The 27,934-nt window shown below is 43.3% G+C and overlaps 1 protein-coding gene across 4 annotated transcripts in view; it reads right to left on the bottom strand.

Annotated features, from left to right (window-relative positions):
* STOX1 (storkhead box 1) overlaps nucleotides 1–26,908 on the bottom strand; it is a 53,228-nt gene extending 26,320 nt beyond the window's left edge. The window contains exon 1 of one of the 4 annotated variants that reach the window (XM_006060332.4): nucleotides 26,073–26,908. In XM_006060332.4, the coding sequence (XP_006060394.3) occupies nucleotides 26,073–26,382 (310 nt within the window). In that variant the 5' untranslated portion in view covers nucleotides 26,383–26,908. Of the gene's footprint in view, nucleotides 1–22,346; nucleotides 22,688–24,493; nucleotides 26,020–26,072 lie in introns of those variants that run through there. The other 3 variants (XM_044942191.2, XM_044942190.1, XM_044942193.1) reach the window with 3 other exon arrangements.
* Nucleotides 26,909–27,934: the final 1,026 nt, after the last annotated feature.

Raw genomic sequence — 27,934 nt, 5'->3', positions numbered from 1 at the left:
AAGAAGTCAGGGCTCCCTCTCCTCAGCTCCCAATCAAGGTTAATTATATCTCACTGGGAGGGGCAAACTGCCAGAATTTTCCATCCCCTCCAACTCGAAGCCAAAGAGGCTAAATTTAAATTCTTGGTGAGTGTGGCTGAGAGATTTGGGATTCCCTTCCTCTCCACAGCCTCTACCCACCCACTCCTGGCTCTATCCCAGGAGCCACAGTCCAAGAATACTGAGACTCCATCCACCTTTACCTCATCTCACTCGTATAAGTTCCGACCTGGGAGAGCAAGCTGGTCTTCAACTTGTGTCCAGCAGCCAAAGCAGTGGCTCAGTTTGCCCAGAGTGCAGAGGGGTCCATAAGAAGAAGTTCCAAAGTACTTCCCAAAGGAATGGGCTTTATTTGAAGAGTGTTTAGGAAAGTTCAAGCCTAAAGGCACTCATGAAGACAGCTTAGCTAAGAAGAGTCCCCCTGGGGTCAGAAAAAAACCTCAAAGATTGATCTCAAAAAACAATCCCTGCCAGAATTTAATTGGACCAGACTGGTGAGCATGTTTGCTCCTTAGTATTGTTGAAATCAACACAACAATCATCTGGTTGTCCATCACATATAAGGGAGCCCAAAATAGATCTAACAGTTGACTCCTCACTAGAAACAATGTACCCTAGAAAGCAGTGTGATAACATATTTAAAGCGATGAAAGAATAATCTTTTACCCAGAATACTGTCATGTGTGAATTCTAGATAAAATTAATAAATATGGATATTAAAAAAACAACAAGAACTTTCCCGGTGGTCCAGTGTCTAAGACTCTACCCTCCCAATGCAGGGTTCAATCCCTGGTCAGGGAACAAGATCCCATATGCCACAAACAAGATCTACTGCAGCCAAATAAATAAACATCTTTAAAAAAAAGAAAAGAAAAACCAACTATGCAGGATTTCCCTGGTGGTCCAGAGGTCCGTGTTCCCCATGCAGGGGCCTGGGTTCAGTTCCTGATCAGGGAACTAGATGCGCATGTCACAACTAAGACCCAGTAGAGCCAATAACTATATCAAAAAATAAAAAACCGACAGTGCTCTAATCAAAATATTTTAAAATTAAAAGACTTTTTACTGCCACAGTTGGAGAACAACCATATTAGAAAGTGAGTTAAGACCCAGATAATTAAGTTTACTCACGGTGTGTTCAAAGGTCCTAGAATGTTGAGACGCCCTCTTCCATCTTTTTGCAAGGATGGAGTTGCATTTGACTTGGGTGTGGAAACCTGTTCCCTCTTAGCATATCACACTGGTCTTTGTCCCTAGTTCCTGGCACAGAGCTCCTAAAACCTGTGGAATTTCATGAGTGTTAAAGGTAATTGGCAGGCCCCTAGAGAGCCTCAGGATGGGGGCTGGATGCCAGGAAGACCATGCCTTGATTAGAAGCTTGGAACTTTCAGCCTACTCTCCAACTTATGGGGATGGGTAAGGGGCTGGAAACTGCACTGATCACCAGTGGCCAATAACTTAATAAATCCTGTATATGTAATGAAACCTCCATAAAAACTCCTAAACAATAGAGTTAGGAGAGCTTCCAGGTTGAATACATCAGGCGTTGGAGAGGCCGTGAAACCTTGAACCTCTCTCCTACACCTTGTCCTATGCACTCTTTTGTTTAGCTCTTCCTGAGTTGTATCCTTTATAATAAACTGGTCTTCAGTCACTCAGTCATGTCCAAGTCTTTCTTACCCCATGGACTACATACAGCCTGTCCACGGAATCTTCCAGGAAAGAATACTAGAGTGGGTTGCCATTTCCTACTCCAGGGGATCCTCCCTACCCAGAGACTAAACCCACGCCTCTTACATCTCCTGCATTGGTCGGCAGATTCTTTACCACCGAGCCACCTGGGAAGCCCCAATAAAGTGGTAACAGTAAATAAAGCACTTTTCTAAGTTCGAGTTGTTCAAGAAAATTCTTAAACCTGGAGAGGGTGGTTGTGAGAACTCTTGATTTTGTAAGCAAGTAGAAGTCTGATAACCTGGGGACCCAACACTTTCAACTGACATCTGAAGAGAGGACAGTCTTATGGGACTGAACCCTGAAGCCTGTGGAATCTGACACTAATTACCCAGAGCTAATTGTGCAACACCCAGTTGTCAGAGAATCAGAGAATTAGTAGGTGTCAGAAGGAAAAAAACATTTCTCACCCTTCCTGCTTTCAACGCTCATTCTCTATGCCTCCAATCTGTGTAACTGGAGCTGGCAGTCCCAGTCAGTAGGTCCCACAGCCTTTCCTCATGGCCCCCATATGGCAAAAGGCCGAGCAGAACCACACTAAAGTCTAAGTATAAACAAACAAGATGTGGTGGAATCTCAGCTACTGACAAAAGTGTCAGCTTTAAAATGAGGGTGTTAACCACTTCAGTATTCTTACCTTGAGAACCCCATAAACAGTATGAAAAGGCAAAAAGTTAGGACACTGAAAGATGAACTCCCCAGGTCAGTAGGTGCCCAATATGCTAGTGGAGATCAGTGGGGAAATAACTCCAGAAAGAATGAAGCTATGGAGCCAAAGCAAAAACAACACCCGGTTGTGGATGTGACTGGTGATAGAAGCAAGGTCCGATGCTGTAAAGAGCAATATTGCATACGAACCTGGAATGTTAGGTCCATGTAATCAAGGCAAATTGGAAGTGGTCAAACAGATGGCAAGAGTGAAGGTCAACATTTTAGGAATCAGCAAACTAAAATGTACTGGAATGGGTGAATTTAACTCAGATGATCATTTTATCTACTACTGTGAGCAGGAATCCCTTAGAAGAAATGGAGTAGCCATAACAGTCAACAAAAGAGTCTGAAATGCAGCACTTGGATGCAATATCAAAAACTACAGAATGATCTCTGTTCATTTCCAAGGCAAGCCATTCAATATCACGGTAATCCAAGCCTATGCCCCAACCAGTAATGCTGAAGAAGCTGAAGTTGAATGGTTCTATGAAGACCTACAAGACCTTTTAGAACTAACACCCCAAAAAGATGTCCTTTTCATTATAGGGGACTGGAATGCAAAAGTAGGAAGTCAAGAAACACCTGGAGTAACAGGTAAATGTGGCCTTGGAATGAAGCAGGGCAAAGACTAATAGAGTTTTGCCAAGAGAACGCACTGGTCATAGCAAACACCCTCTTCCAACAATACAAGAGAAGCCTTTACACATGGACATCACAAGATGGCTAACACCGAAATCAGATTGATTATATTCTTTGCAGCCAAAGATGGAGAAGCTCTATACAGTCAGCAAAAACAAGATCAGGAACTGTCTGTGGCTCAGATCATGAACTCCTTATTGCCAAATTCAGACTTCAATTGAAGAAAGGGGGGGAAACCACTAGACCATTCAGGTATGACCTGAATCAAATCCCTTATGATTATACAGTGGAAGTGACAAATAGATTTAAGGGATTAGATCTGATAGAAAGAGTGCCTGATGAACTATGGACAGAGGTTCCTGACATTGTACAGGAGACAGGGATCAAGACCATCCCCAGGAAAAAGAAATGCAAGAAAACAAAATGGCTGTCTGAGGAGGCCTTACAAATAGCTGTGAATAGAAGAGAAGTGAAAAGCAAAGGAGATAAGGAAAGATATTCCCATTTGAATGCAGAGTTCCAAAGAATAGCAAGGAGAGATAAGAAAGCCTTTCTGGGCAATCAATGCAAAGAAATAGAGGAAAACAATAGAATGGGAAAGACTAGAGACCTCTTCAAGAAAATTAGAGATACCAAGGGAACATTTCAGGCAAAAATGGGCTCAATAAAGGACAGAAATGGTATGGACCTAACAGAAGCAGAAGATATTAAGAAGAGGTGGCAAGAATACACAGAAGAACTGTACAAAAAAGATCTTCACGACCCAGATAATTACGATGGTGTGATCACTTACCTAGAGCCAGACATCCTGGAATGTGAAGTTAAGTGGGCCTTAGAAAGCATCATTACAAACAAAGCTAGTGGAGGTGATGGAATTCCAGTTGAGCTATTTCAAATCCTAAAAGATGATGCTGTGAAAGTGCTGCACTCAATATGCCAGCAAATTTGGAAAACTCAGCAGTGGCCACAGGACTGGAAAAGGTCAGTTTTCATTCCAATCCCTAAGAAAGGCAATGCCAAAGAATGCTCAAACTACCGCACAATTGCACTCATCTCACACGCTAGCAAAGTAATGTTCAAAATTCTTCAAGCCAGGCTTCAGCAATACATGAACTGTGAACTTCCAGATGTTCAAGTTGGTTTTAGAAAAGGCAGAGGAACCAGAGATCAAATTGCCAACATCCACTGGATCATCGAAAAAGCAAGAGAGTTCCAGAAAAACATCTATTTCTGCTTTATTGACTATGCCAAAGCCTTTGACTGTGTGGATCACAATAAACTGTGGAAAATCCTGAAAGAGATGGGAATACCAGACCACATGACCTGCCTCTTGAAAAACCTGTACGCAGGTCAGGAAGCAACAGTTAGAACTGGACATGGAACAACAGACTGGTTCCAAATAGGAAAAGGAGTATGTCAAGGCTGTATATTGTCACCCTGCTTATTTAACTTATATTCAGAGTACATCATGAGAAATGCTGGGCTGGATGAAGCACAAGCTGGAATCAAAGATTGCCAGGAGAAATATCAATAACCTCAGATATGCAGATGACACCACCCTTATGGCAGAAAGTGAAGAGGAACTAAAGAGCCTCTTGATGAAAGTGAAAGAGGAGAGTGAAAAAGTTGGCTTAAAGCTCAACATTCTGAAAACTAAGATCATGGCATCTGGTCCCATCACTTCATGGGAAATAGATGGGGAAACAGTGAGAGACTATTTTTCTGGGCTCCAAAATCACTGCAGATGGTGACTGCAGCCATGAAATTAAAAGACGCTTACTCCTTGGAAGAAAAGTTATGACCAACCTAGACAGCATATTAAAAAGCAGAGACATTACTTTGCCAACAAAGGTCTGTCTAGTCAGGGCTACGGTTTTTCCAGTAGTCATGTATGGATGTGATAGTTGGACTATAAAGAAAGCTGAACACTGAAGAATTGATGCTTTTTAACTGTGGTGTTGGAGAAGATTCTTGAGAGTCCCTTGGACTGCAAGGAGGTCCACCCAGTCCATCCTAAAGGAAATCAGTCCTGGGTGCTCATTGGAAGGTCTGATGTTGAAGCTGAAACTCTAATACTTTGGCCACCTGATGCGAAGAGCTGACTCATTTGAAAAGACCCTGATGCTGGGAGGGATTGGGGGCAGGAGGAGAAGGGGATGAGAAAGGATGAGATGGTTGGGTGGCATCACCAACTCAATGGACATGAGTTTGGGTTGGCTCCAGGAGTTGGTGTTGGACAGGGAGGCCTGGCGTGCTGCAGCTCTTGGGGACAAAGAGTCAGACACAACTGAGCGACTGAACTGAACTGAACACAGAATTGAACTCCAAGGGAGCTTTTGCAACACAAAAGCTACCAAGGGTTTCCTGGCAGTTTAGTGAAGTTGAAAAGTTAATGGCTTAGAAACTCTAGCCCACTGTTTCCTAAACATCAATCATTTGGGCCACCTTTGAGATTTGGGACCTATCCATATATGTAATATTTATCTCCAAATCCACTTTATTAAAATAATTACTGAGCAAACTTGATGTCCCTACTGTAAGCAGAAAATCAGTGCCATTTGTTAAATAGAAGGTATACATTAGTTCAGTAAGAGAATGTTTAAATGTATGTGTAAATCAAGTTATGCTAGCACTACCAATGCTGTCCATGCCACACTTTGGGAAATAATGCCCTAAAATTATGCCATAATCCACTGTGCAGGATGAAAGAGTAAGACCGAAAACAGAAGGCACTGTCCTTGTGAAGTGCCCTGAGTTGGAGAACCAGGCTTCCTCTTGAGAAGACTGATTTCAGCTTTGTTTAGGAAGTGCACGAGTAGCCACTAACATCTATAGCACTTTGATCCACTTAGAATACTATACTAAAAACACGTTCTTTTTATTACCAGGACTCTCAACCAGCAAATATAACTACGGGCCACTACAGGGCTAGACAATTAAGTTCAGTTTAAAGACAAAACTCGGCCCCTGGGATTTCTGAAAGGCACCGTCACCAAATGCTATACTGCTCTCCAGAGATGGACCATTTTATGTGATCCACAGTTACCACTGAAAGGGCACACCATTTCTTTATTCTCTTCTCTTAGGACTGTGAAGAGTCAGCTGATAGAAAGTTTAAGAGAAACAGATTCAGGCTACAACAAAAACAAACATACAAAATAAAGCAAACACCAAAGCTGCTCCTTGCAGGTAATTTTTCAAGCTGTATTCCAACAGGAACCAAAATCTGGAGAACAAGGATTAAAGAACAATCGTGAAACAGATTCTAGGGACAAACACACATACTTCATCTTGCTAAGCTTCGACCCTGACTAGCTTTCCCTTTCCCTTTTATACCGCTCAGACGGGAGAGGACTCACCCATCCAGAGACAATGCAGGGACATGCCTTGAATGCCCTGGTTCTCTACAGTCTGATCCTTCCACTTGGACTTACGTGAAAGTCGGCAAGGAAGCTGGGTGTTGCCTGACCTGGCTGAAGTCTGGCTGGAACTGCTGCTGCTGCTGCTGCTGCTAAGTCGCTTCAGTCGTGTCCGACTCTATGCAACCCTATAGACGGCAGCCCACCAGGCTCCGCCGTCCCTGGGATTCTCCAGGCAAGAATATTGGAGTGGGTTGCCATTTCCTCCTCCAATGCATGAAAGTGAAAAGTGAAAGTCAAGTAGCTCAGTCATTCTGACTCTTTGCGACCCCATGGACTGCAGCCCACCAGGCTCCTCCATCCATGGGATTTTCTAGGCAAGAATACTGGAGTGGGGTGCCATTGCCTTCTCCGCTGGCTGGAACTAGCACCTTTCAATTATGGATAATTAGCAGGGACTAGAGGCAGGTTCCTTGCCTCTGCCCTAAAGAAGATATAAAAATGACATGTTTTCCAGTACAGGAAATGGTGCTCAGCCTATGCACAGGGCAAGGAGACTCATCGCCCCTCACTCTGCCCTCCCTGGCACCCACATTGAAGCTGGCCTAGCATGGCTCTTGATCAACAACTAAAGGAAAAGCCTCAAGTGATTCCAGGGAGGATGTAGGCAGGAGAGAAGACTTGAGAATATGTCTGCCCTCCAATGCCCAGACCCACCCAGACCTGACACAATGAAATCCCTGACAACCCCAGCCATCCCAACCAACATGTATCTGCTAATGCTCTTAAACCTTAAACAAGGGTCATCTTTTGGCGCCTTTCAAAATATTTTTCCTCTCAGCTGGTATGAATTTGCTAATTCTTCCCAAGGGATTTGTCTCTCTTTGATCCTCAGTGCCTTTGCACCTCTTGAGAACTTAAATGGGTCTTCCAGGGTTTCCATTTTCTACCTACCTCAGTATTCTTGCCTGGAGAATCCCATGGACAGAGGAGCCCGGCAGGCTACAGTTCATAGGGTTTCAAAGAGTCAGACACAACTGAAGCAACTTAGCACACACGCAAGCGTGCACCTGCATTGCTCACTCTTTGGCATCTGGAAGGCATTTGGTTTCACAGAAGGCCTTCAAAGACTCCAGAAGTCAAAGGTCAAAGTTTATATTTGTAACACACAGCCAGAAACAGAGAAAATTTAACAGAGAGACATACCGCGTCCATACATCAGAAGATTGAGTTTGTTAAGATGTGAATTCTCCTCAAATTGATCCACAGAGCTAATACAATACTAAAAAGTTCAAGCAGAATTTTTTAAATTTTAAAAATTGACAAGTTGATCTAAAGTTTATATAGAAAAGCAAAGGACCTAAAACCGCAAAAACAAAAAGAAACAAAGTTGGAAGTCTTGACAACTTTGATTTCAAGGTTTACTACAAAACTACAGTAATCAAGACAGTATAGGACTGGTGACAAAACAGGCATCTAGATGAAAAGAACAGTGTACAGTCCAGAAATAGACCAACACACGTGGCCAGCTAATATGTGACGCATGGCCAAGATCATTCAGTGGAGAAAGGATAGTCTTTTCAGTAAATGATTCTTGAAAAATTGGACATATCAATGAAAAAAGATTTAAAAAATGAGCTCTGACCAATAACTCACACCGTATACAAAAATTTTATGAAACGCGTCATAGAGCTAAACGTAAACCTAAAAGTATAAAATTTCTAAAAGGATAAAAATCTTCGTGATTTCAGTTCAGCGAAGGCTTCTTGCTGCTGCTGCTGCTGCTGCTGCTAAGTCGCTTCAGTCGTGTCCGACTCTGTGCGACCCCATAGACGGCAGCCCACCAGGCTCCGCCGCCCCTGGGATTCTCCAGGCAAGAACACTGGAGTGGGTTGCCATGTCCTTCTCCAGTGCATGAAAGTGAAAGGTGAAAGTGAAGTCACTGAGTCTTGTCCGACTCTTCGTGACCCCATGGACTGCTGCCCACCAGGCTCCTCCGTCCATGGGATTTTCCAGGCAAGAGTGTTGGAGTGGGGTGCCATTGCCTTAAAAACTGATATATTGTATTTCATTTAAATTAAACACTTCTATTCTTCCCAAGATTCTGGTAAATAATGATAATAATAAAAAGACAAGCTACAGATTGGAAGAAAACACGTATCTCATAAAAGACATAGGAAAATATACTAAGAACTCCTATAATGGAAGAGTAAAACAATTTAAATGGGCAAAAGATTTGAATAGTTACTTCCTCAAGGAAGATACAAATGGCAAAGCTATTGAAAAGATGCATTAACAAAATACAAAGTAAAACCACAAAGAAATACCACTACCTATTAGAATAGGCAAAAATAATCAAATCAAATACAACATCAAAACAAATAGAACACACATACATTGCTGTTGAGAATACAAAAATGGTACACTTTGGTTTCAAAATAGCTCTCTAATCCCATGCCAAGGTATTTACCTAAGAAAAATGAAAACATACATCCACACCAAGACCTGTTAGCAAATGTTTGTTGCAGCTTTATTCATAATCACTAAAATCTGAAAGCGAACCTAAATGTCCATCAACTAGGTGAACGGATGAACATGCTGTGGAACATCTATGTGATGGAATACTACTTGGCAACAAAAAGGGATGAATTAATGATATGCACACTGACAAATCTCAAAAGCATTATCCAAAGTGCAAGAAGCCAGACACAAAAAACTATACACTGTATGATGTCCTTACAACATTCCAGAAAAGGAGAAACTATAGGAACAGAAATCAGATCAGTAGTTGCCAGGAGTCAGGTATAGAAGGATGAGAATGATTACAAAGGGTACTAGGGAATTTCGGGGATGATGTAAGTATTCTATATCTTAATTGTGGTGGTGGTTACAAACTGTTTATATTTGTTAAAACTCAGACCTGCTTACCTAAAAAGGATCAGTTTTTCTTTTTTAATTTATTTTTGGCTGTGCTAGGTCTTTATTGCCATGCACAGGCTTTCTCTAGTTGTGGCAAGCAGAGGCTACACTCCAATTGCGGTGCACAGGCTTCTCATCGCAGTGGCTTCTCTTGTGGAGCTTGAACTCTGGGGTGCTGGGGCCTCAGTACGTGGTGGCACACATGGAATCTTACCAGGGATTGGAACTTGTGTTCCCGGCACAGTGAACCCTAAGAAAGGCAATGCCAAAGAAGGCTCAAACTACTGCACAACTGCACTCATATCACACGCTAGCAAAATAATGCTTAAAATTCTCCAAGACAGGCTTTAGCAATACATGAACCGTGAACTTCCAGATGTTCAAGTTGGATTTAGAAAAGGCAGAGAAACCAGAGACCAAATTGCCAACATCCATTGGATCATCAAAAAAGCAAGAGAGTTTCAGAAAAACATCTGTTTCTGCTTTATTGACTATGCCAAAGTCTTTGACTGTGTGGATCACAATAAACTGTGGAAAATTCTGAAAGAGATGGGAATACCAGACCACCTGACCTGCCTCTTGAGAAATCTGTATACAGGTCAGGAAGCAACAGTTAGAACCAGACATGGAACAACAGACTGGTTCCAAATCAGGAAAGGAATAGGTAAAGTATATTGTCACCTGCTTATTTAACTTATATTCAGAGTACATTATGAGAAACTCTGGGCTGGATGAAGTATATGCAGGAATCAAAATTGCCAGGAGAAATATCAATAACCTCAAATATGCAGATGACACCACCCTTATGGTAGAAAGTGAAGAACTAAAGAGCCTCTTGATGAAAGTGAAAGAGGAGAGTGAAAAAGTTGGCATAAAGCTCAACATTCAGAAAACTAAGATCATAGCATCCGGTCCCATCACTTCATGGCAAATAGATGGGCAAACAGTGGAAACAGTGAGAGACTTTATTTTTTTGGGCTCCAAAATCACTGCAGATGGTGACTGCAGCCATGAAATTAAAAGACGCTTACTCCTTGGAAGAAAAGTTATGACCAACTAGATAGCATATTAAAAAGCAGAGACATTACTTCGGCAACAAAGTTCCTTCTAGTCAAGGCTATGTTTTTTCCAGTAGTCACGTGTATGGATGTGAGAGTTGGACTATAAAGAAAGATGAGTGCCAAAGAATTGATGCTTCTGAAATGTGGTGTTGGAGAAGACTCTTGAGAGTTCCTTGGACTGCAAGGAGATCCAAACAGTCCATCATAAAGGAATCAGTCCTGAGTGTTCATTGGAAGGACTGATGTTGAAGCTGAAACTCTAATACTTTGGCCACCTGATGGGAAGAGCTGACTCATTTGAAAAGAGCCTGATGCTGGGAAAGATTGAGGGAAGGAGGATAAGGAGAAGACAGAGGATGGGATGGTTGGATGGGATCACCGACTCAATGAACATGAGTTTGGGTAAACTCCGGGAGTTGGTGATGGACACGGAGGCCTGGTATGCTGCGGTCCATGGGGTAACAAAGAGTCAGACATGACTGAGTGACTGAACTGAACTGTACTGAATATTCCATTGTGTATAAGTTTCTGTGTATGTATACATACCACATCTTCTTTATTCGTTCATTTATTCATTTATTGATGGACACTTAGTTTGCTTCCATATCTTTGCTATTGCAAATAATGCTACAATGAACATTAGGTTTTTTGTTTTTTTTAATTAGTGCCTTTCTTTGGATGACTACCCAGAAGTGGAGTTTCTGGAGGGCACAGTAGTTTTATTTCTAATTATTTGAGGAACCTCCTATTGTTATTCATGGTGGCTGTATCAACTTACATTCTCACCAACAATGCACTTTTCTCCATATCCTCGCCAACACTTCTTGTTATTGTTGTTGTTTTAAAATTTGTCCATATCACGTGGCATTCAGGATCCGAGTTCTCCAACCAGGGACTGAACCCAGGCCTGAGCAGTGAAAGTGCTAAGTCCTAACCAGTGGACTGCCAAGGAATTCCCATTGTTGACTTCTGGATAATAGCCATTCTGACAGCTGTAAGTCATGATGTCTCACTATAGCTTTGGTTTGTATTTCCCTGATGACTAGCAATATTGAGCATCTTTTCACAAGTCTATTGGGAATCTTTATATCTTCTTTGGAGAAATGTCTATTCAGGTCTTCTGTCCATTTTTTAACCAAGTTGGATGAGTTCTTTGTATATTTTGGATATTAGCTCACATCAGACATATCATTGGCAAATATCCCATTGAGTAGATTGCTTTTCATTTTGTTGATAATTTCCTTCATTGTGCAAAAGCTCTGCAGTTTGATGTAGTCCCATTTGTTTATTTTCGACTTTTGTTTCCCTTGCCTGAAGAGACATATCCAAAAAAAGATTGCTCTTTGATATCAGAGTGTACTGCTTATGTTTTCCTCTAGGAGTTTTATGGTTTCAGGTCTTACATTTATGTCTTTAATCCATTTGAGGTTTGTTTGTTTTTTGTCATATATACACAAATATATATACATATACACAAAGTTCCTTGACCAGGGATTGAACCCATACCATCTGCAGTGGAAGCATAGAATCTTAACCACTGGACCTCCAGGGAAGTCCCTTTTGTTTATTTTGTGAACGGTATGACAAAGTAGTCTAGTTTGATTCTTGTGCATATAGCTGTCCAATTTTCTCAATATCATTTACTGAAGAGACTGTCTTTTCCCCATTGTATATTCTTGCCTCCTTTGCTATAGAATAATTGACCACATAAGCAGAGGTTTATTTCTGGGCTTTCTATTCTGCTCCATTAATCTACGTTGCTTTTGCGCCACTCCTATATCATTTGACTTATTATAGCTTTGTAATATAGTTCGAAATTGGAGTGTGTGATACCTCCAGCTTTGTTCTTCTTTCTCAAGACTATTTTGGTTATTCAGAGTTGCCACTGAGATCTTGATAGGGAATTCACTGAACCCATAGATCACTTCGGGTAGCATGGACAAGATGGACATGTACACACTGCTATATTTAAAATGGATAACCAATAAGGACCTACAGTATAGCACATGGAACTCTGTTATGTGACAGCCTGGATGGGAGGGGGGTTTGGGAGAGGAGATACATGTGTATATATATGGCTGAATCCCTCTGCTGTTCACCTGAAACTATCATAACATTGTTAATTTGCTATATCCTAATACAAAATAAAAAGCTCAAAATATTAAGCCCTCCAATCCATGAACATTGCTGCTAAATCACTTCAGCCGTGTCCGACTCTTAGCAACCCTATGGACTGTAGCCCACCAGCCTCCTCTGTTCATGGGATTCTCCAGGCAAGAATACTAGAGTGGGTTACAAATTAACCTTAATTAAATTAACATAAAAAAGGCTATACATGAAATGCCCACAGCTCATATCATAATCAATGGGGAAAAACTGAAAACTTTTCCTATAACATCGGAAACAAGATAAGGATGCCCACTCTCACCACTTCTATTCAACATAGTCCTGGAACTCCCAGCCAGAGCAATTAAGCAAGAGAAAGAAATAAAAGTCATCCAAATTGGAAATAACTGAAATTATATATTTACAGATGACATGATAAAATATGCAGAAAACCCTAAAGACCCCATAAAAGCTGTTAAAATGGATCAACAAATTGAGTACAATTGCAGGATATAAAAATCGACATACAAAAATCAATTTTAAAAAATCAGTTGCATTTTTATTTACCAACAAGGAACTATTTAAGAAGGAAACTAAGACAATAACTCCATTTGCAATAGTATCAAAAGAATAAAATCCTTAGGAATAAATTTAACTAAGGATGTGAGAGCCTGAAAACATTGATGAAAGATAGTAAATGGAAAGATATCTTGGTGCTTGTGCTTTGTATTTTACAAAATGTTTTCACAGATAGTATCTCATTTGAGCCCAATGCCAATGCTGTGAAGTATAAAGGGCAGATAGAAGACTTGCCAACAGACAAGGCAACCAAGGCTCCAAGAGGACCAGATGAAAAGCTGGTCACTCATCTGGTTAGGGACAGAATTAGATCTTGGGTCTCCTGCATGGCCTTTGGGCTCTTTTTATGACCTTACTCAGATGACAGAGTAACCACTGAACAAGCACCAATGGCATAAACTGCAGTAGATCCACAGAGGTCAAAGGCACGAGTACAGGCAACAATCTCTATGAAGATAATACACACATGAGGCTGGGAAACATCTATGATGTATTGTGTTGAATAAGAGTATGAAAGTAATCACACACACGAACATGTACTCGACTCCTTGATACTCTTCAGTGGCCTCAGGCTCAAATCCACATTCCCCAGTATAGCAGTCAAGGCCTGTCACAGGCCAGCCCCTCTCCAGGCCCTTCATGCCACTGCCCACCTCCTACTCCATGCTCTGGCTGTGCTCAGATGCTGGTGGTTCTTCCATGTGGGCCTTGCCCAGGGACACATGCCCTCCCCTGACCTCTGCTCAAAGTGTGCTTCTCATCAAGCTAACATCTACTTATTCTTCCTATCTTGGTTCAGGTGATACTTTCTCCTGGAATCATGTGTACATATTTATGGGGCTCTTGATCATCTGTCCTTCTATTGCTCGACATGATTCTTTTTTTTTTTTTTTTAATTTGCTTCATATGATTCTGTATCACTTATTTGTTCATCTGACCCTAGTCAACAAGCCCCCTAAGGTGAGGGTATGAGCATTTTGTCCCTCAATGCATGCGCAGGGCCAGCCACATAATAAAGGCTCAGTGCATACCTAATAAATGATCATGTGAGCAAGGGAGGCCCAGCATGGAGAGCTCCAACAGCCTCGAGACTTCAGACACATGGCGAAGAAGGATACTATTAGAGAATCAAGATGTGTGGGAAGGAATAAGGTGAAGATTCAACATCCCTGATTGTGGAAAATAACTTAAGCAACTTTAATGTGAGCTTTCATCTGCGCCTCCTGACATAGGTGACTGGCAGGCTGATTCAGACAGGCTAGTGCCAAGCCAGGAGCTGGGAAGCCTGAGCCAGTCAACAAAGCCAAAGTGAGCAGTGGGCTCTTCACAGCTGAACACCCAGAGGCCCAGAGAAGTGAGGTGACTGACCTAAAGATTCCCTGCAACTTAGCAGCAGGGTTAGTTTCAAAGTCAGGTATTGAAATCCCAATTCAGGGTTCTTTCTATAGCACCAGGCACCCTTTGGATCTGAGATAAGGTTCAAAGGGTTGTGGATCTGACTGGCACTAAGGGCCTGGTGTAAAATAGGAAGCAAGGACAAAAGGACAGAGATCTTGAGCATGGTCATGTGCCAGACCAGCAATATTCAGCACAGGCCCCAGTGGAGACAGGCTAGCGAGAATGAGAAGCTAGAGACACATTTTCTTCTCCCTCCATGCTAAAGATTCCATTTCTTTGTTGTTTTCCTGACTCTGACTCTGGACTAGCCATAGGCTGAGTACTCTCAGGTACCTCTTCAAAACAAGCTGCAAAGAAGTTACTGTAATCTCCTTTGTATCTATGAAAACAGTAGAGCTGAGAGGGCTAAGTGATTAGCTCCAGGTTACAGAGCTAGTAAGTGGCAGGGCAGGAATTTGAACCTGACTTTTCTCCACTAACCAAGTGGTTCTAAGTGGTCAGGAAACTTTCAGCTTTCAGTGACTCTTCTCAGTTTTGCTGAGACTGAAGATAATTCAGCAACTGAAGATAATTTTATGCTGGTGTTCTTTAGTAGTATCGTGTGCAAGATTCACAGAGCTACTTAAGAGGCTTAATACGTGGTACAATAAAAGAAGGAAAATGATCATGTTTTGAAACAAATAGTCTGGAGATAACCACAAAATTTTCTGGGACATTCATCCCTCAGCCAGCCCCAGAGGTAAGAATGAAGTATCTGAAACTCAAAGATGACTCAAGACTTTGTTTTTCCCTTGGAGAACAACAGACATGTAAGTACATACAGGGATGGTGACTCCAGCCATGGCAGATCTGGGGGAAACCAAAGAGCACCCATGGGCACTGGCAGCAACAGTTTGGGGAGGTGCATGTTGACCTAAGTCCTCTTGGGTGTCGCCAATAGCCAGACCATAGAGCCTGTAGATTTCAGGCTCACCCGGGTCACCTCAGGACAAACAACTAACTGGGAGGGAGCAGAGCCCCACCCATCAGCAGACAATTAGATTAAAGACTTACTGAGTATGGTTCTTTTGTTGAGTATGTGGGCTACTCCATTTCTTCTAAGGGATTCTTGCCCACAGTAGTAGATATAATGGTCATCTGAATTAAATTTGCCCATTCCTGTCCATTTTACTTCATTGATTCCTAAAATGTCAATGTTCACTCTTGCCATCTCCTGTAATGTCTGATTTTCAACATGCTGTCTAGGTTGGTCATAACTTTTCTTCCAAGGAGTAAGTGTCTTTTTATTTCATGGCTGCAGTCACCATCTGCAGTGATTTTGGAGCCCCAAAAAATAAAGTCAGCCACTGTTTCTATTGTTTCTCCATTTATTTGCCATGAAGTGATAGGACCAGATGCCATGATCTTTGTCTTTTGAGTGTTGAGCTTTAAGCCAACTTTTTCACAACAAACTATGGAAAATTCTTAAAGTGATAGGAATACCAGACCATCTTACCTGCCTCCTTGGAAACTTGTATGTGGGTCAGGAAGAAACAGAACCAGACAAGGAACAATGGACCGGTTCAAAATTGGGAAAGGAGTACGTCAAGGCTGTACATTGTCAGCCTGCTTATTTAACTTCTTTGCAGAGTACATCAAGAGAAATGCTGGGCTCGATGAAGCACAAGCTGGAATCAAGACTGCCAGGAGAAATACCAACAATCTCATATATGCAGATTATACCACTTTAATGGCACAAAGGGAAGAGGAACTAAAGAGTCTCTTGATGAGAGTGAAAGAAAGTGAAAAAACTGGCTTAAACCTAACATTCAAAAAACTAAGATCATGGCATCCATTCTCATCACTTCATGTCAAATAGATGGGGAAACAATGGAAACAGTGAGAGACTTTATTTTCTTGGGCTCCAAAATCACTGTAGACAGTGACTGCAGCCATGAAATTAAGATGTCTGCTCCTTGGAAGAAAAGCTATGACAAACTTTGACAGCATATTAAAAGAGCAGAGACATCACATTGCCAACAAAGGTCCATATAGTCAAAGCTATGGATTTTCTAGTAGTCATGTATGGATGTAAGAGTTGAACCATAAAGAAGAGTGAGCACCAAAGAACTGATGCTTTCAAATTGTGGTGCCAGAGAAGACTCTTGTGAGCCCCTTGAACAGCTAGGATATCAAACCAGTCAATCCTAAAGGAAATCAACCCTGAGTACCCATTGCAAGGACTGATTCTGAAGCTGAAGCTCCAATACTTTGGCCACCTGATGCAAAGAGCTGACTCACTGGAAAAGACCCTGATGCTGGGAAAGATTAAGGGCAAGAGGAGAAGGGGGCAACAGAGGATGAAATGGTTGGATGGCATCACTGACTCAATGGACATGAGTTTGAGCAAACTCTGGGAGATAATGAAGGACAGAGAAGCCTGGCGTGTTGCTGTCCATGGGGTTGCAAAGAGTTAGACACAACTTAGCAACTGAACAACAACAAAGAGCACCCATCTCAGGCACCCCAGGGGGAACAGCATGCTAAGATAGCCTATGTGAGAGCCCAGTGTGTTCAGAACACAGTACTCAGGTCTGGCTGAAGGGAAATAATGGTTAGTATTATATGTCAGCTGGCTATAGATACTGTTGTTCAATCAAATGCTAATCTAAGCTTCACTTTGAAACTATAGATGGGATTAAAGTCAATAAAACTTAAGAGAGATGATCCTTGACAATTTAGGCTTCTATCAGTTGAAAAGGCTTACGTGCAGAACTGAGGCTCCTCAAAAGAAGAAACTCCACTTATGCAGAGCAGCCTGGGCATGTGCCTGAGACTTCCAGCCTGCCTTTCATGATGGCCAGACCAATGGATTTTAGACTTGCCTTGCCAGCCCTCACAATCATGCAAAGCCAATTCCTTGTAATAAATCTCTTAATATATATTTCACAGCAGTTCTGTTTCTCTGACTGATCGCTGACTGATAAAGAAAGGCAGGCACCTCAGAAGATGGGGGAGATGGGGTGAGGGGGAGTTCAGGCTAGACTTGGATTCGAGAGCCTTCCAGCACATGTTAAAGGCTCTGGACTTTTCCTGAAAAGATAAGAAGAAAAGCAGAAGGGACTCTAGCAGATAAAGAGCAGAATCATATCTGCAGTTTAGATGCTGATAGTCTGTCCACCTGGAGGATGGGGAATGAACTGGAGTGTCCAGGGCCAGCCAGGAGACAGCACCATAAAAAGGGAGGAAGCCGGAGCCATAATTCAGGTAGGACATGGTGGATCTTGGTTGGATAAAGCCGCAGCAGTGGAAATGGTGAGAAAGGGGTGGGTTTGAGAGACACCAAGGAGTAAGCCTCATGGAACTTGGTGACATGCTGGCTGGGGATGAGGCAAAAGGAAGAGGAATCCAAGATGATTTTCAAGTTGACAGCGCTTTTCATCCCACTGGACCTCAACATACACGGTGGCCACTAGAGGTGCCGCCTCTCATCCACCAGTTGCCAAATCAAAACATGAAGCTAAGGACACTCATTAACTACCCAGATGCAACATTCAGATCATCCAGCTTGATAACAGAAATATGTCTACAAGACACCCTGTTGTGAGCCCTTTGGCTCTTTCAGACTAAACCCTTCAGCTGCCCCTGCCCAGAATAAGGGAAAAGGCAACATCTGGCAGAACAAAGCCAGAAAAACATGGCTGGAGAGATCCCGGGTAGAAAGGGAGGTAAGAGCAAAAGCGGGGTCAGAGCAGCTGTTTCTGCCATTTCCCAAACCTTGGAGTGAACCAAAGGCCTGGTAGGAATCTGACAGGCTCACAGGGAGAGTGAGTACCAGGGCACTGGCTGGTGAAAATTACGAGTCTCTGCAGGAACCCTGGAAGAACTGGTGATGAATAGAGAGGAAGGTAAGAAACTCAAGGTAAGAAACCCAAACAACTAGCCACATCACAGGCTTGATTCATTCCATTTCCTATCTGCAAAATGGGCAGAGTTATTTCAGGTTACTACTAAACAGAAGAAAAAGAATAAGCCATAAAAGACTGGATACCAAGGTCTGGGAGAGAAAAGAGATGGAACAGAGGCATTTGTTTTGATGACTGGCTAAATAATCTGTCTGCAACACAGGAGACCCTGTTTCAATCCCTGGGTAGGAAAGATCCCCTGAAGAAGGGAATAGTCCAGTATTCTGATCTGGTGAATTCCATGGATAGAGCTTGGCAGGCTACAGTCCACGGGTCACAAAAAGCTGGACACAACTGAATGACGAACACTAAATGATCTTGTCATAACCATTAATTTCTCTGTGGTCATGATGTTTTAAAAGAGAAAAAGGCAGGACTTAAAAACACCCATTAATGAGGTTTCATTTCTAATAATAGTGGACAAGATATTATTAGACCAACCCTCTTGCAAAAAACCACCATAAACTTTGGACAAAATATAAAAACTTGAAAGTACTTAAATGCAACCAAAATCAGTAGAAACTGGAAGGGCAGTCCTCTCAGAAGGAAATGGCAATACATAAGTTTCTCATTTTTTATGGCCCTTCACCTAAAGGCAAGCTACATTAGGAGCCAGGCCAGGAGACTGAAACTATGGCAGAAACCCAAAAGCCGATCTTACTGGATTAAAGAATCTAAGGCCACTTTGGAGCAGCTACTTCAGCAAGAAAGTGATGCTGAAAACGAGTGAGCCATGGAGGTGGAACCCCAAATTCTAAATATAAACTCCTGACTGAACTGTGAACCATGCATGCAGAGGGCACAAGCAGCCTACCTTAAGAGATTTCAACCTGCCATTTACTGCAGGGGAGACAGAGTTCAGAGATAGGAGCACAGCCGAATTAGTTGCTTAATAAGCAAACAAACAAAAAAACTCTACTGAGGAAAATAATAATCCAGAGTGTCCACAACATATGACTCATAATGTCAGAGATATAATCCATAATGACAATCCATAATGTCAGAGATACAATCTATGTCTAGACAATACAAACAAAGTGAGCCATTCCAAAGAAAAGGCAACCAATGAGATCGATCCTAAGATGACTGAGATGGTAGAATTACAAGGAATTTTTTTTTTTTTTTTTGGTGGCCCATATAGGGATACAAGGAATAAAGCTAGTATAGCTATTCTGAAAGATTTTTTTAAAAAAAGAAAACATACTTATAATGAACAGGTTAGAAATCTCATTAGAGAAACAAATTATTAAAAAATAATCAAATGGGGAATTCCCTGGTGGTCCAGTGGTTGGAGACCTGGCTCTCTCACTGCCAAGGACGTATGTTCACTCCCTGGTCTGGGGATCTGAGTTCCACAAGTTTCACAACGCAACCAAAAAATAAATAATCAAATAATAAAACAATTTCCCATCCATTATTTAAAAAAAAATAACCAAATGGGATCTACCCCAAAATAAAAACATATGTCTACACACAAACTTGAATAGAAATGTTCATAGCATTCTTCACAGTGGCCAAAAAGTGGAACCAACGCAAACAACCATCCACTGATGAGTAGATAAGCAAAATGTGGTACATCCATATAGTGGAATATTATTCAGCCATAAAAATTAAGTACATAAGATATAACATGAAGGAACTTTGAAAACATTATGCTAAGTAAAATGTACCAGACACAAAAGACCACATATTGTGTGGGTTCCATTTACATGAAATGTCCAGCATAGGCAAATTCATAAAGGTAGAAGGTGGATGACTGGTTGGCAGAGGCTTGGGCAAGGGGAGAATGGGGAGATATTGCTAGTGGATATAGAGTTTCTTTGGAGGTGATGAAAATGTTCTAGAATTAGATAATGGGAATGATCATACAACTGTAAATACACTAAAACCCACTGAATTGTAGACCTTAAAATGGTTAATTTTATGTTATGGGAATTATATCTCAACTTCTTTTAAAGTAAGGTAAAACATTATGTGAAACTGGGTAACGAATATGAAACTCTGCAACTTTTCTGTAAATCTAAAATTTTTCCAAAACAAAAAGTTTATTTTAAAGTAATTCTATTTACAATAGAATCCAAAATTGTTTTCAGGGACATAAATTAACAAAAGATATTTAGGACTTAAACACTTAGAAGTACAAATCACTGCCAAAACAAATTAAGACATAAATTGTTAAGATGTCAATTCTCCCCAAATAAGGGTGACCAAGCATCCCAGTCTGCCTGGGATATAGGGGGTTCCCAAGATGCAAGACTATCATTTCCAAAACCAGAGCAGTTTGAGGAAAACCAGGATTCATTTCGCATCTAACTTCAAATTAATCTATTGTTTCAATACAATCCCAATTAAAATTCCAGGTGTATTTTTTTTTAAAGACATTGACAAGCTGATTCTAAAATTTATGTGGAAGAACAAAGTTGGAGGACTCACAACATCTGATTTCAAGTCTTACTATAAAATACAGTAAGTACAGTATTGGTGAAAAGACAGACTCAGGATGAATGGAAATAGCCCCTTACATATATACTCAACTGATTTTCCACAAAGTTGCAAATGGAACTCAATGAGAAAGGTTGGTCTTTTCAACAAATTGTCATGAACAACTGGACACCCATATGCAAAAAGAAAAGAAAAACCTTCAAACTACACCTCATACCATTCAGGTGCTGTGTGCTGTGCTTAGTCACTCAGTCGTGTCTGACTCTTCGTGACCCCATGGACTGCAGCCCTCTAGGTTCCTCTGTCCATGGGGATTTTCCAGGCAAGGCTACTGGAAGGGGTTGCCATTGCCTCCTCCAAGGGATCTTCCCAACCCAGGGATCAAACCCATGTCTCTTGCATTGCAGGCGGATTCTTTACCGACTGAGCCACTAGGGAACTCACATAAATAAAATGGCTCATAGACCTGATGTAAAACCATAAAACTATAAAACTTCTAGTAGAAAACACTGGAGAAAACCTTTGGGGAATATAAAATGAGTGTAAAATCGTACAAACACTTTGGGAAAAGGTGCCATAAAACTAAACATAACCTACTTAAGGAGTCAGCAATCCCTCTCCTAAGTAAGGACCCAGAAGAAATAAAAGCACAAAAAAAGTGTACAGAAATATTCATAAAAGTTTTTCATGTTAGCCATAAACTGGAAACATTCCAGATGTCCATCTAAGGATAAATGAATAAACCATGATATATTGACATTAGTAAAATGGATTTCTACTGAGCAATAAAAAGGAACAAATTAATAATGCAACAGAGATGAATCTCAGAAACATTGGGCTGAATGAAGAATCCTCACACAAAACAGTATATAGTCTATGATTTCACTTATGTGAAGCGCTTGAACAAGCAAACTTAATTTATGGTTTACACAGAAAAGTGGTTACTTCTGAGGGTGGGGGCAGAGCTGACTGGGAAGGGGCAGAGGGAACTTTCTAGGGTCATGGTAATTTTTCAAACTGTATTGGAAATTTGGGTTACACTCATGTATATTATATGAAAAATGCATGAAATGCTACATTTATAATTTGGGAATTTCACTGTTAATTTCATCTAAAAATTCCATTAGCTACTGAACCCAACAAGATGCCAATTCACAACACAACTCCAGAAACAAGGAAGAATAGGAGTTGGCCCATTCCTTCTCCTCACCATCTCTCCATATCCTAACCCCCGGCCATTCCCAAAATCAGATAAAGTAAGTCAGAACATTTCTGATGTTTGCCCAACTCTTGTACCATCAGGGCCTACGTATCCTTGAACTATTCCCCCAAATAAGATCCCAGAACAGAGTTTGACATTTACACCTAGCATAAATTACTGGCTGGACTCGACTCAGAAGGAGCCCTTGTCATTTTACCTTGATTCCTCTGTGCTCAGAGATGTTTCAAGGAGCAGGTAAGAGAGACATGAGGAGAGGTAGGAAAATCCTCCCATCACCTCCCCTTCACCAACCTGACAGCCTGATCTTTAGTACCCTTCAAAGCACACACCAGGCTACTCTTGTCCAGCTGAATCAGAGACTTGCAAGAATCAGGTCTTGCAGTGCCCACATCTGTCACCGCGGGATGCAGAAGACTGCGTGTGAACCAGCCAGCTTCCAGAACCCAGGCTCCCACTCAGCTCTCCCCTCTTGAACTAAATATGAAGTACACAGGCTGACTCCATTCTCTCCTTGAACTCACTCAACTCTGAGTGAAAAGTACACTAAAACAGAAAGAAAAAAAAAAAAAAAACTAGAACAGTATCTAGCATATGAATACATTAATGAAACAAGTGTTTTGAAAAAGCCACAGGCATTTTTTTGTTTTGTGTTTATGGCAGTGCTGCACAGCCTGAAGGATCTTGGTTTCTGGGATTGAACCCTGGCCACAGCAGTGAAAGCCCAGAACCCTAACCACTGTGGATCACCAAGGAACTCACACAGGCATTCTTATTTTCATTCTCATTCGATGAAAAAGATGAAAGGCCACACTGGCTGTGAAAGAGTTGGGATACCTCAACTACCAATTTCGGAAAACAAACTGGTTTGGCCAAGTGGCCTCCCCTCCCTTACCCCAGGAGGCCATCATAAACCTTTCAACTCCCCAGTGGGTGTGGTCCTCCAGTAAGGACTGATTCATCCAAACAAACACAGGTGTCCCCCATCTCCACCACCTGCAGTTTTGGGAAGCTTCCAGAGCTCAACCCATCAGTTGTTAAGGTCATTTGCTAATTTTTTTAAAAAAAGAATAGAAACAGAAAACACTTGAGGACTAGAGCACAAAAGAAGAGTTAGCGCCTGGTTATCCTGCTAAAGATCCTTCGGCCCCTTAGGGAAATTCTGTCAGCCTGGAAACTATTTTTCTCACCAGAGTGAGTGAGTAAGTGGGATAGAGAAAGTGAATAGGGAAAGAAGATGCACAAAACAGGGGAGAAACAAACTGCTGTAGCCTTAAATTCAGATCTGTCCCTGGGGTTCAGGTGACCCCTGTCTGCTTGGCTACAGCAATCCCTCCTTAAATCTTACAAGGCCACCATAAGCCCCCGGTTTGGAAGTCTAGGAGAAGGCCCCACGGAGCACAGTGGGCTTATAAAACTGAGGGCCATTCCTCCTTGCCTCCCTGCATTTTGTCTGAGCTGATCAGCAACACTTCCTAAGCCCAAATGCTCTTATACAGGAGTTGTTGTTAACTCATGTCCAACTCTTTGTGACCTCGTGGACTATAGCCCGCCAGGCTCCTGTGTCCATGGGACTCCTTCTCCCATGGACCCAGGGATTAAACCCACGTCGCCTGCATTGGTAGGCAGATTCTTTACCGCTAAGCCACCAGGGAACCCCTTACATAGGAGTACATGAGCCTCAAAAAACAAAACAACAATGAAAAATCTATGATGCCAAAGAGACCAAACTGGTCTGACCAAATTGATTCTTTGTGTCTTTTTCTAACATTTTGCTCTTTCCCACAAGGTACTGAGAGTGGAGTGAAAACCTGCATTAGTTCTCAGCTGTTCTTCCTTGCCTTCCTGGAAGCTCATTTTAGCTTCTGGAAGCCAGACCTGCCAGACTTGTGAAAGCAAGTGGACTGAAATTTCCAGTATCTTTGAGAGAAATCCACTTCTCCTCCTCTCACCACCTTCTGGGACTCTTGAGGTGGCCCAAGAGCTGCCTTGATGCCTCCTCTCCTGCAATCTGACCCAAGGACCCCCAAATTAGACTAGTAATTAGCGAATACATTTAAAACAAACCTCTCTCCTCATGTGTATCCACTGACCAGCATCAAATAAGATCTCCCCTGTTTTCTTCCTCAAAATATCCCAGTAGGTGGTTTTGTACGAATTATGTTCAAATTCTTATCAATATTCTGTTAAATAACCTCAAAACTATTCCCTCCAAGAGCCCCTCATCAGGGGAGATGACCCAGAGTAAAGACCACTGTGCTGCACACGCCATAGAATACAGTGTCCATCATATCCTGAACTGCGCACTGAGGCAGCACTATCTAGTGGGTGGAGAATTAAGAGTACCTGGTGATATGTTCACTTTGTCCAATGCATCTTTCCAATGGCAGCAAACAGGGTCAACCCACGAACCAGCATTCACCACTGCTGGCTACAGCCCAGGTGCAGCATCACAGCTACCTCTGGCTTAGCACAAGCCCTCTCTATTTCACCCTCAGGTCCAGACCCCAACCCCATCCACTCCTTCTCTGCAATATGCTCTGTGCTCACCCTTTGAAAGGGGGATGGGGGAACCAGAGAATGCAGCCGCTAATTCAAACCAGAAAAACCGAGGACACAGGGCTGAAAAGAGCTTTTCATCCAGCCTGTGTGAAAGACCCCTTCCCCTTTGAGAATTTTGGCTTGGCTACTTGGTTCACCGCTATCAAAGCCAGAAACCTATTTTCTTCACTCACTCCTCCAAGTAAAAGGAGATGAAATGTGTGTATGTGGCTTTGCAAATGAGCTCTTTAGGGAAGAAAAGTGGGGGTGGGTAGAGGTACCATACAGAATTGGATGCATGGAGGTGAGAAGCCAAGGTTCGACCTCACCGGCCTAGGATGTGGAGACATCACCTCTGAGCAGATGATACACAACATCAAGTACCTCATGCTATCCTGCTCCCTTACACCTGGGGACTAAAACAAATGTGTTTTATTGCTGCTCCTTGTTCTCCTCCTCCTCCTCCGAGGATGATTTATGGGCTGAGACAGAGAGGGATTCTTCAGTAGGAGTCAAAATTGAGGGCTGGAACAACTGGAGACTTGTCAATAGCACACCATCAAATGGTATAGCCCCACATAAATGCAGGCAGAACCAGGCTGTTTGCAGGGAGCTGACACCCACATGAGTTTAGTGGGTAACAGAGACCACTCAGTGATGTGGCGGCTTATGTTCTTAATGAGAAACTATTTTACACAAGCAAAAAGCTGCTGTCTCCTAACAAATGGACTCTGAAAAGACTGGAAAGGAGGAATTCTCCCTATTTAGCTAATGGGATGGGATGTGTCCAGAACGCCATTTGTCATTTCTTTTTCCCTATGAGTTAACGACCCCAAACCCTCTACTAGGCTCTGTTCCAAGACCACCACACCACCCAGTACAGCAGGGCATGAAAACCACAGCCTGTTGTCCGCTCCAAGCGTGTAATTTGAAACAAAACAAACAAAACATCAGCCAGTTCACAATCGGTAGATTCTGGCCAGCTCCTGGTGTACATTTCCTAAGCACCCCCACCCATGAAGCCGGCGCTGAGGCCCCGGTCTCCTGACCGCACACTTCCGGCTCCCGGGGCCCTAAACCTCTCTCCCTAAAACATCACTTTTCCAGACTGAAAGTTCCTTCGATCAGGAACCTGTGCACTTCACTGCCTCAAAGAGTTGAGGAATGGAGACACCCTAAAGTTGGCCCAGGGCACGTCCAGTCATGTCTCGTTGAAGGTGGAAGCTCTTGTGTCCCAGCAAGAAGGAACGTCTCAGGACAGTTCTCCAGCCACTCTGTCTGCGCTCCCAAATCCGCACCCTCCACCGCCAGTTCCCGCCCCAAAGGCCAGGGCTCGGTCCCGCAGCTCGCGCCTGACGCTCTCCCTTCCGGGCCCCGCACTCACCCACCGCCAGGATTCGAAAGCCCCGCGGCGGGCGCAGGGCCCGGCGACACCAGGCATCGCGCAGCACCTGCAGGCTGGCGGGAGGCGCGTGCACCAGCAGCACCCCGCGCCGCAGCCAGCCTTGGAAGGCCAGCCGCGAGGCGGCGCGCGCCAGCCGGGAGTTCCAGAAGCAGCGCGCGTTGGCTCTTCGGAAGGCGCGGAACACAGCGCGCCCGCCAGGCTCCTCCGCACCCTCCGCCTCCTCCTGTGCCTGCAGCCTGCACAGCACCAGCGCCAAGGAACCTGGCGCCAGTTGCACGGGCCGGGCCATGCTGCCTCGGCGGCCAGGGCCCGCAGCTTCGGTGCGCTGGTGGCCGCGGTCTGCGGGAGGGATCGGCTTACTGTGCGCGGCGCCGGCTGCCGGGGGAACGGGGCTCCGGGGGGCGGGGTTGATTTGAGCGCCGGGCAGGGGGTGGGGCGGGACGTGCCAGTGGCCTGGGGACGGCCACTGCTCTCACCCGAGAGGCGGCCAATAGGGGTTTCCAAGTGCTTAATTCCCAGGTCATTCTCCACACCCCAACCCAATCCCCCAACTCCCACTCCGGGGGACTCCCCACTTCCCTGCTTCCCGGCAACCCGAGCTCCTCTTCCCCCATGGGCAGTCACTGGGGCTAAACCCGACCGATGGGCGGGTGGCGCCCACAGCTCCCGCGGAATTAAGCTCCCTCCAACTGCGGCGCGAACGGCAGGTCAGGGTTCCGCAGAGCCTGGAGGACTAGGACGGCCGCCTTGGCCCTGGCTTTGGGATCGCCCCCAAGAAGACGCCACGAGGGGTGGACTCCCTCGGGTCAGGAGTTAGGTCTCCGTCTGCTTCTAATCAGTTTGCGTAAGTTACTTTCCCTCTGTGACCTCCGTTTACTCTCTAGTAAAATAACGAGTTGGGACTCAATTCTAAGAACCTTTTTCGTGACTTTCTGAGGTTCTAGTGTCTGGTCCCTTTCCTGGGTTATCCCATTCACTTGAAGGGACAAAGAATGATCCAGAGGCTCCATCTCGATCGGCTGGCGAGGCGCTGTAGTGAAATCCGTGAAATTCAGGCCTCGGTTGGGATGGGGATTCAGACAAAAATCCCCAGGAGTGTACGGAAAGAAACTTGTGATCTATCTGTCACAGCAGACTCTAGCCAGTGCCTCGCAGCATGGGGGACAGTTCAGATGCTGAGGGGAAAGAAGGCTGGAATCCTGACTGTTGCACTGGGTGAGGAGAGCTCCTGGGGGTAAGAACAGAAAGGAATGGAAGGGCAGTTGATTATCAGCACTTTGAGAGGGAGCAGAGGGGCTTGAGGACACTTGGGAGTCAGTCCAGATTCCCACTCCCTCAGCTTATCAGTTATCAGTAACAACTACAATAATTTGAGATAATCTTCACCTTGCTCCTAGTGAGTCATTATCACAGTAAATGATAGGGGATGTTGTTAATAGCTAGAGCTAACATGTATTGAACACTGTATGCTGGAGGCCTTAATTTCACAACTCCATGTTAAGTTCTCTTAGTATTTCTCCCTCTCTCTTTTTAACAGATAAGGTAACTGAAGCTAGGTTGGATTCAGAAGCACTTCCTGGTCAAACAGATAGTAAGAAATGGAGTCAGACAGCTTCCAAGTCAGAGCTCCCTATGACAAATTAAGTCTGACACAATTTTCAGTTTAAATAAGCAGGCAAACCTGAGACAACCATCTCACATTTCATTTCTGACTGAGATGGATAGATGGATAAATACAGCAGAGCCCAAATGAACTAAATGTCTGTCTGTATAGCCAAGCTCCTCCTCTCTGTCGTGAGAGATGACATTACTGTGTTCCCCAACCTGGGGAACTATGACTT

Source organism: Bubalus bubalis, chromosome 4 (genome assembly GCF_019923935.1).
Source record: "Bubalus bubalis isolate 160015118507 breed Murrah chromosome 4, NDDB_SH_1, whole genome shotgun sequence".
NCBI classification, from domain to species: Eukaryota; Metazoa; Chordata; class Mammalia; order Artiodactyla; family Bovidae; genus Bubalus; species Bubalus bubalis.
The sequence above is the reverse complement of the archived record's forward strand: the minus strand, read 5'-3'. Positions and strand labels throughout refer to the sequence as shown.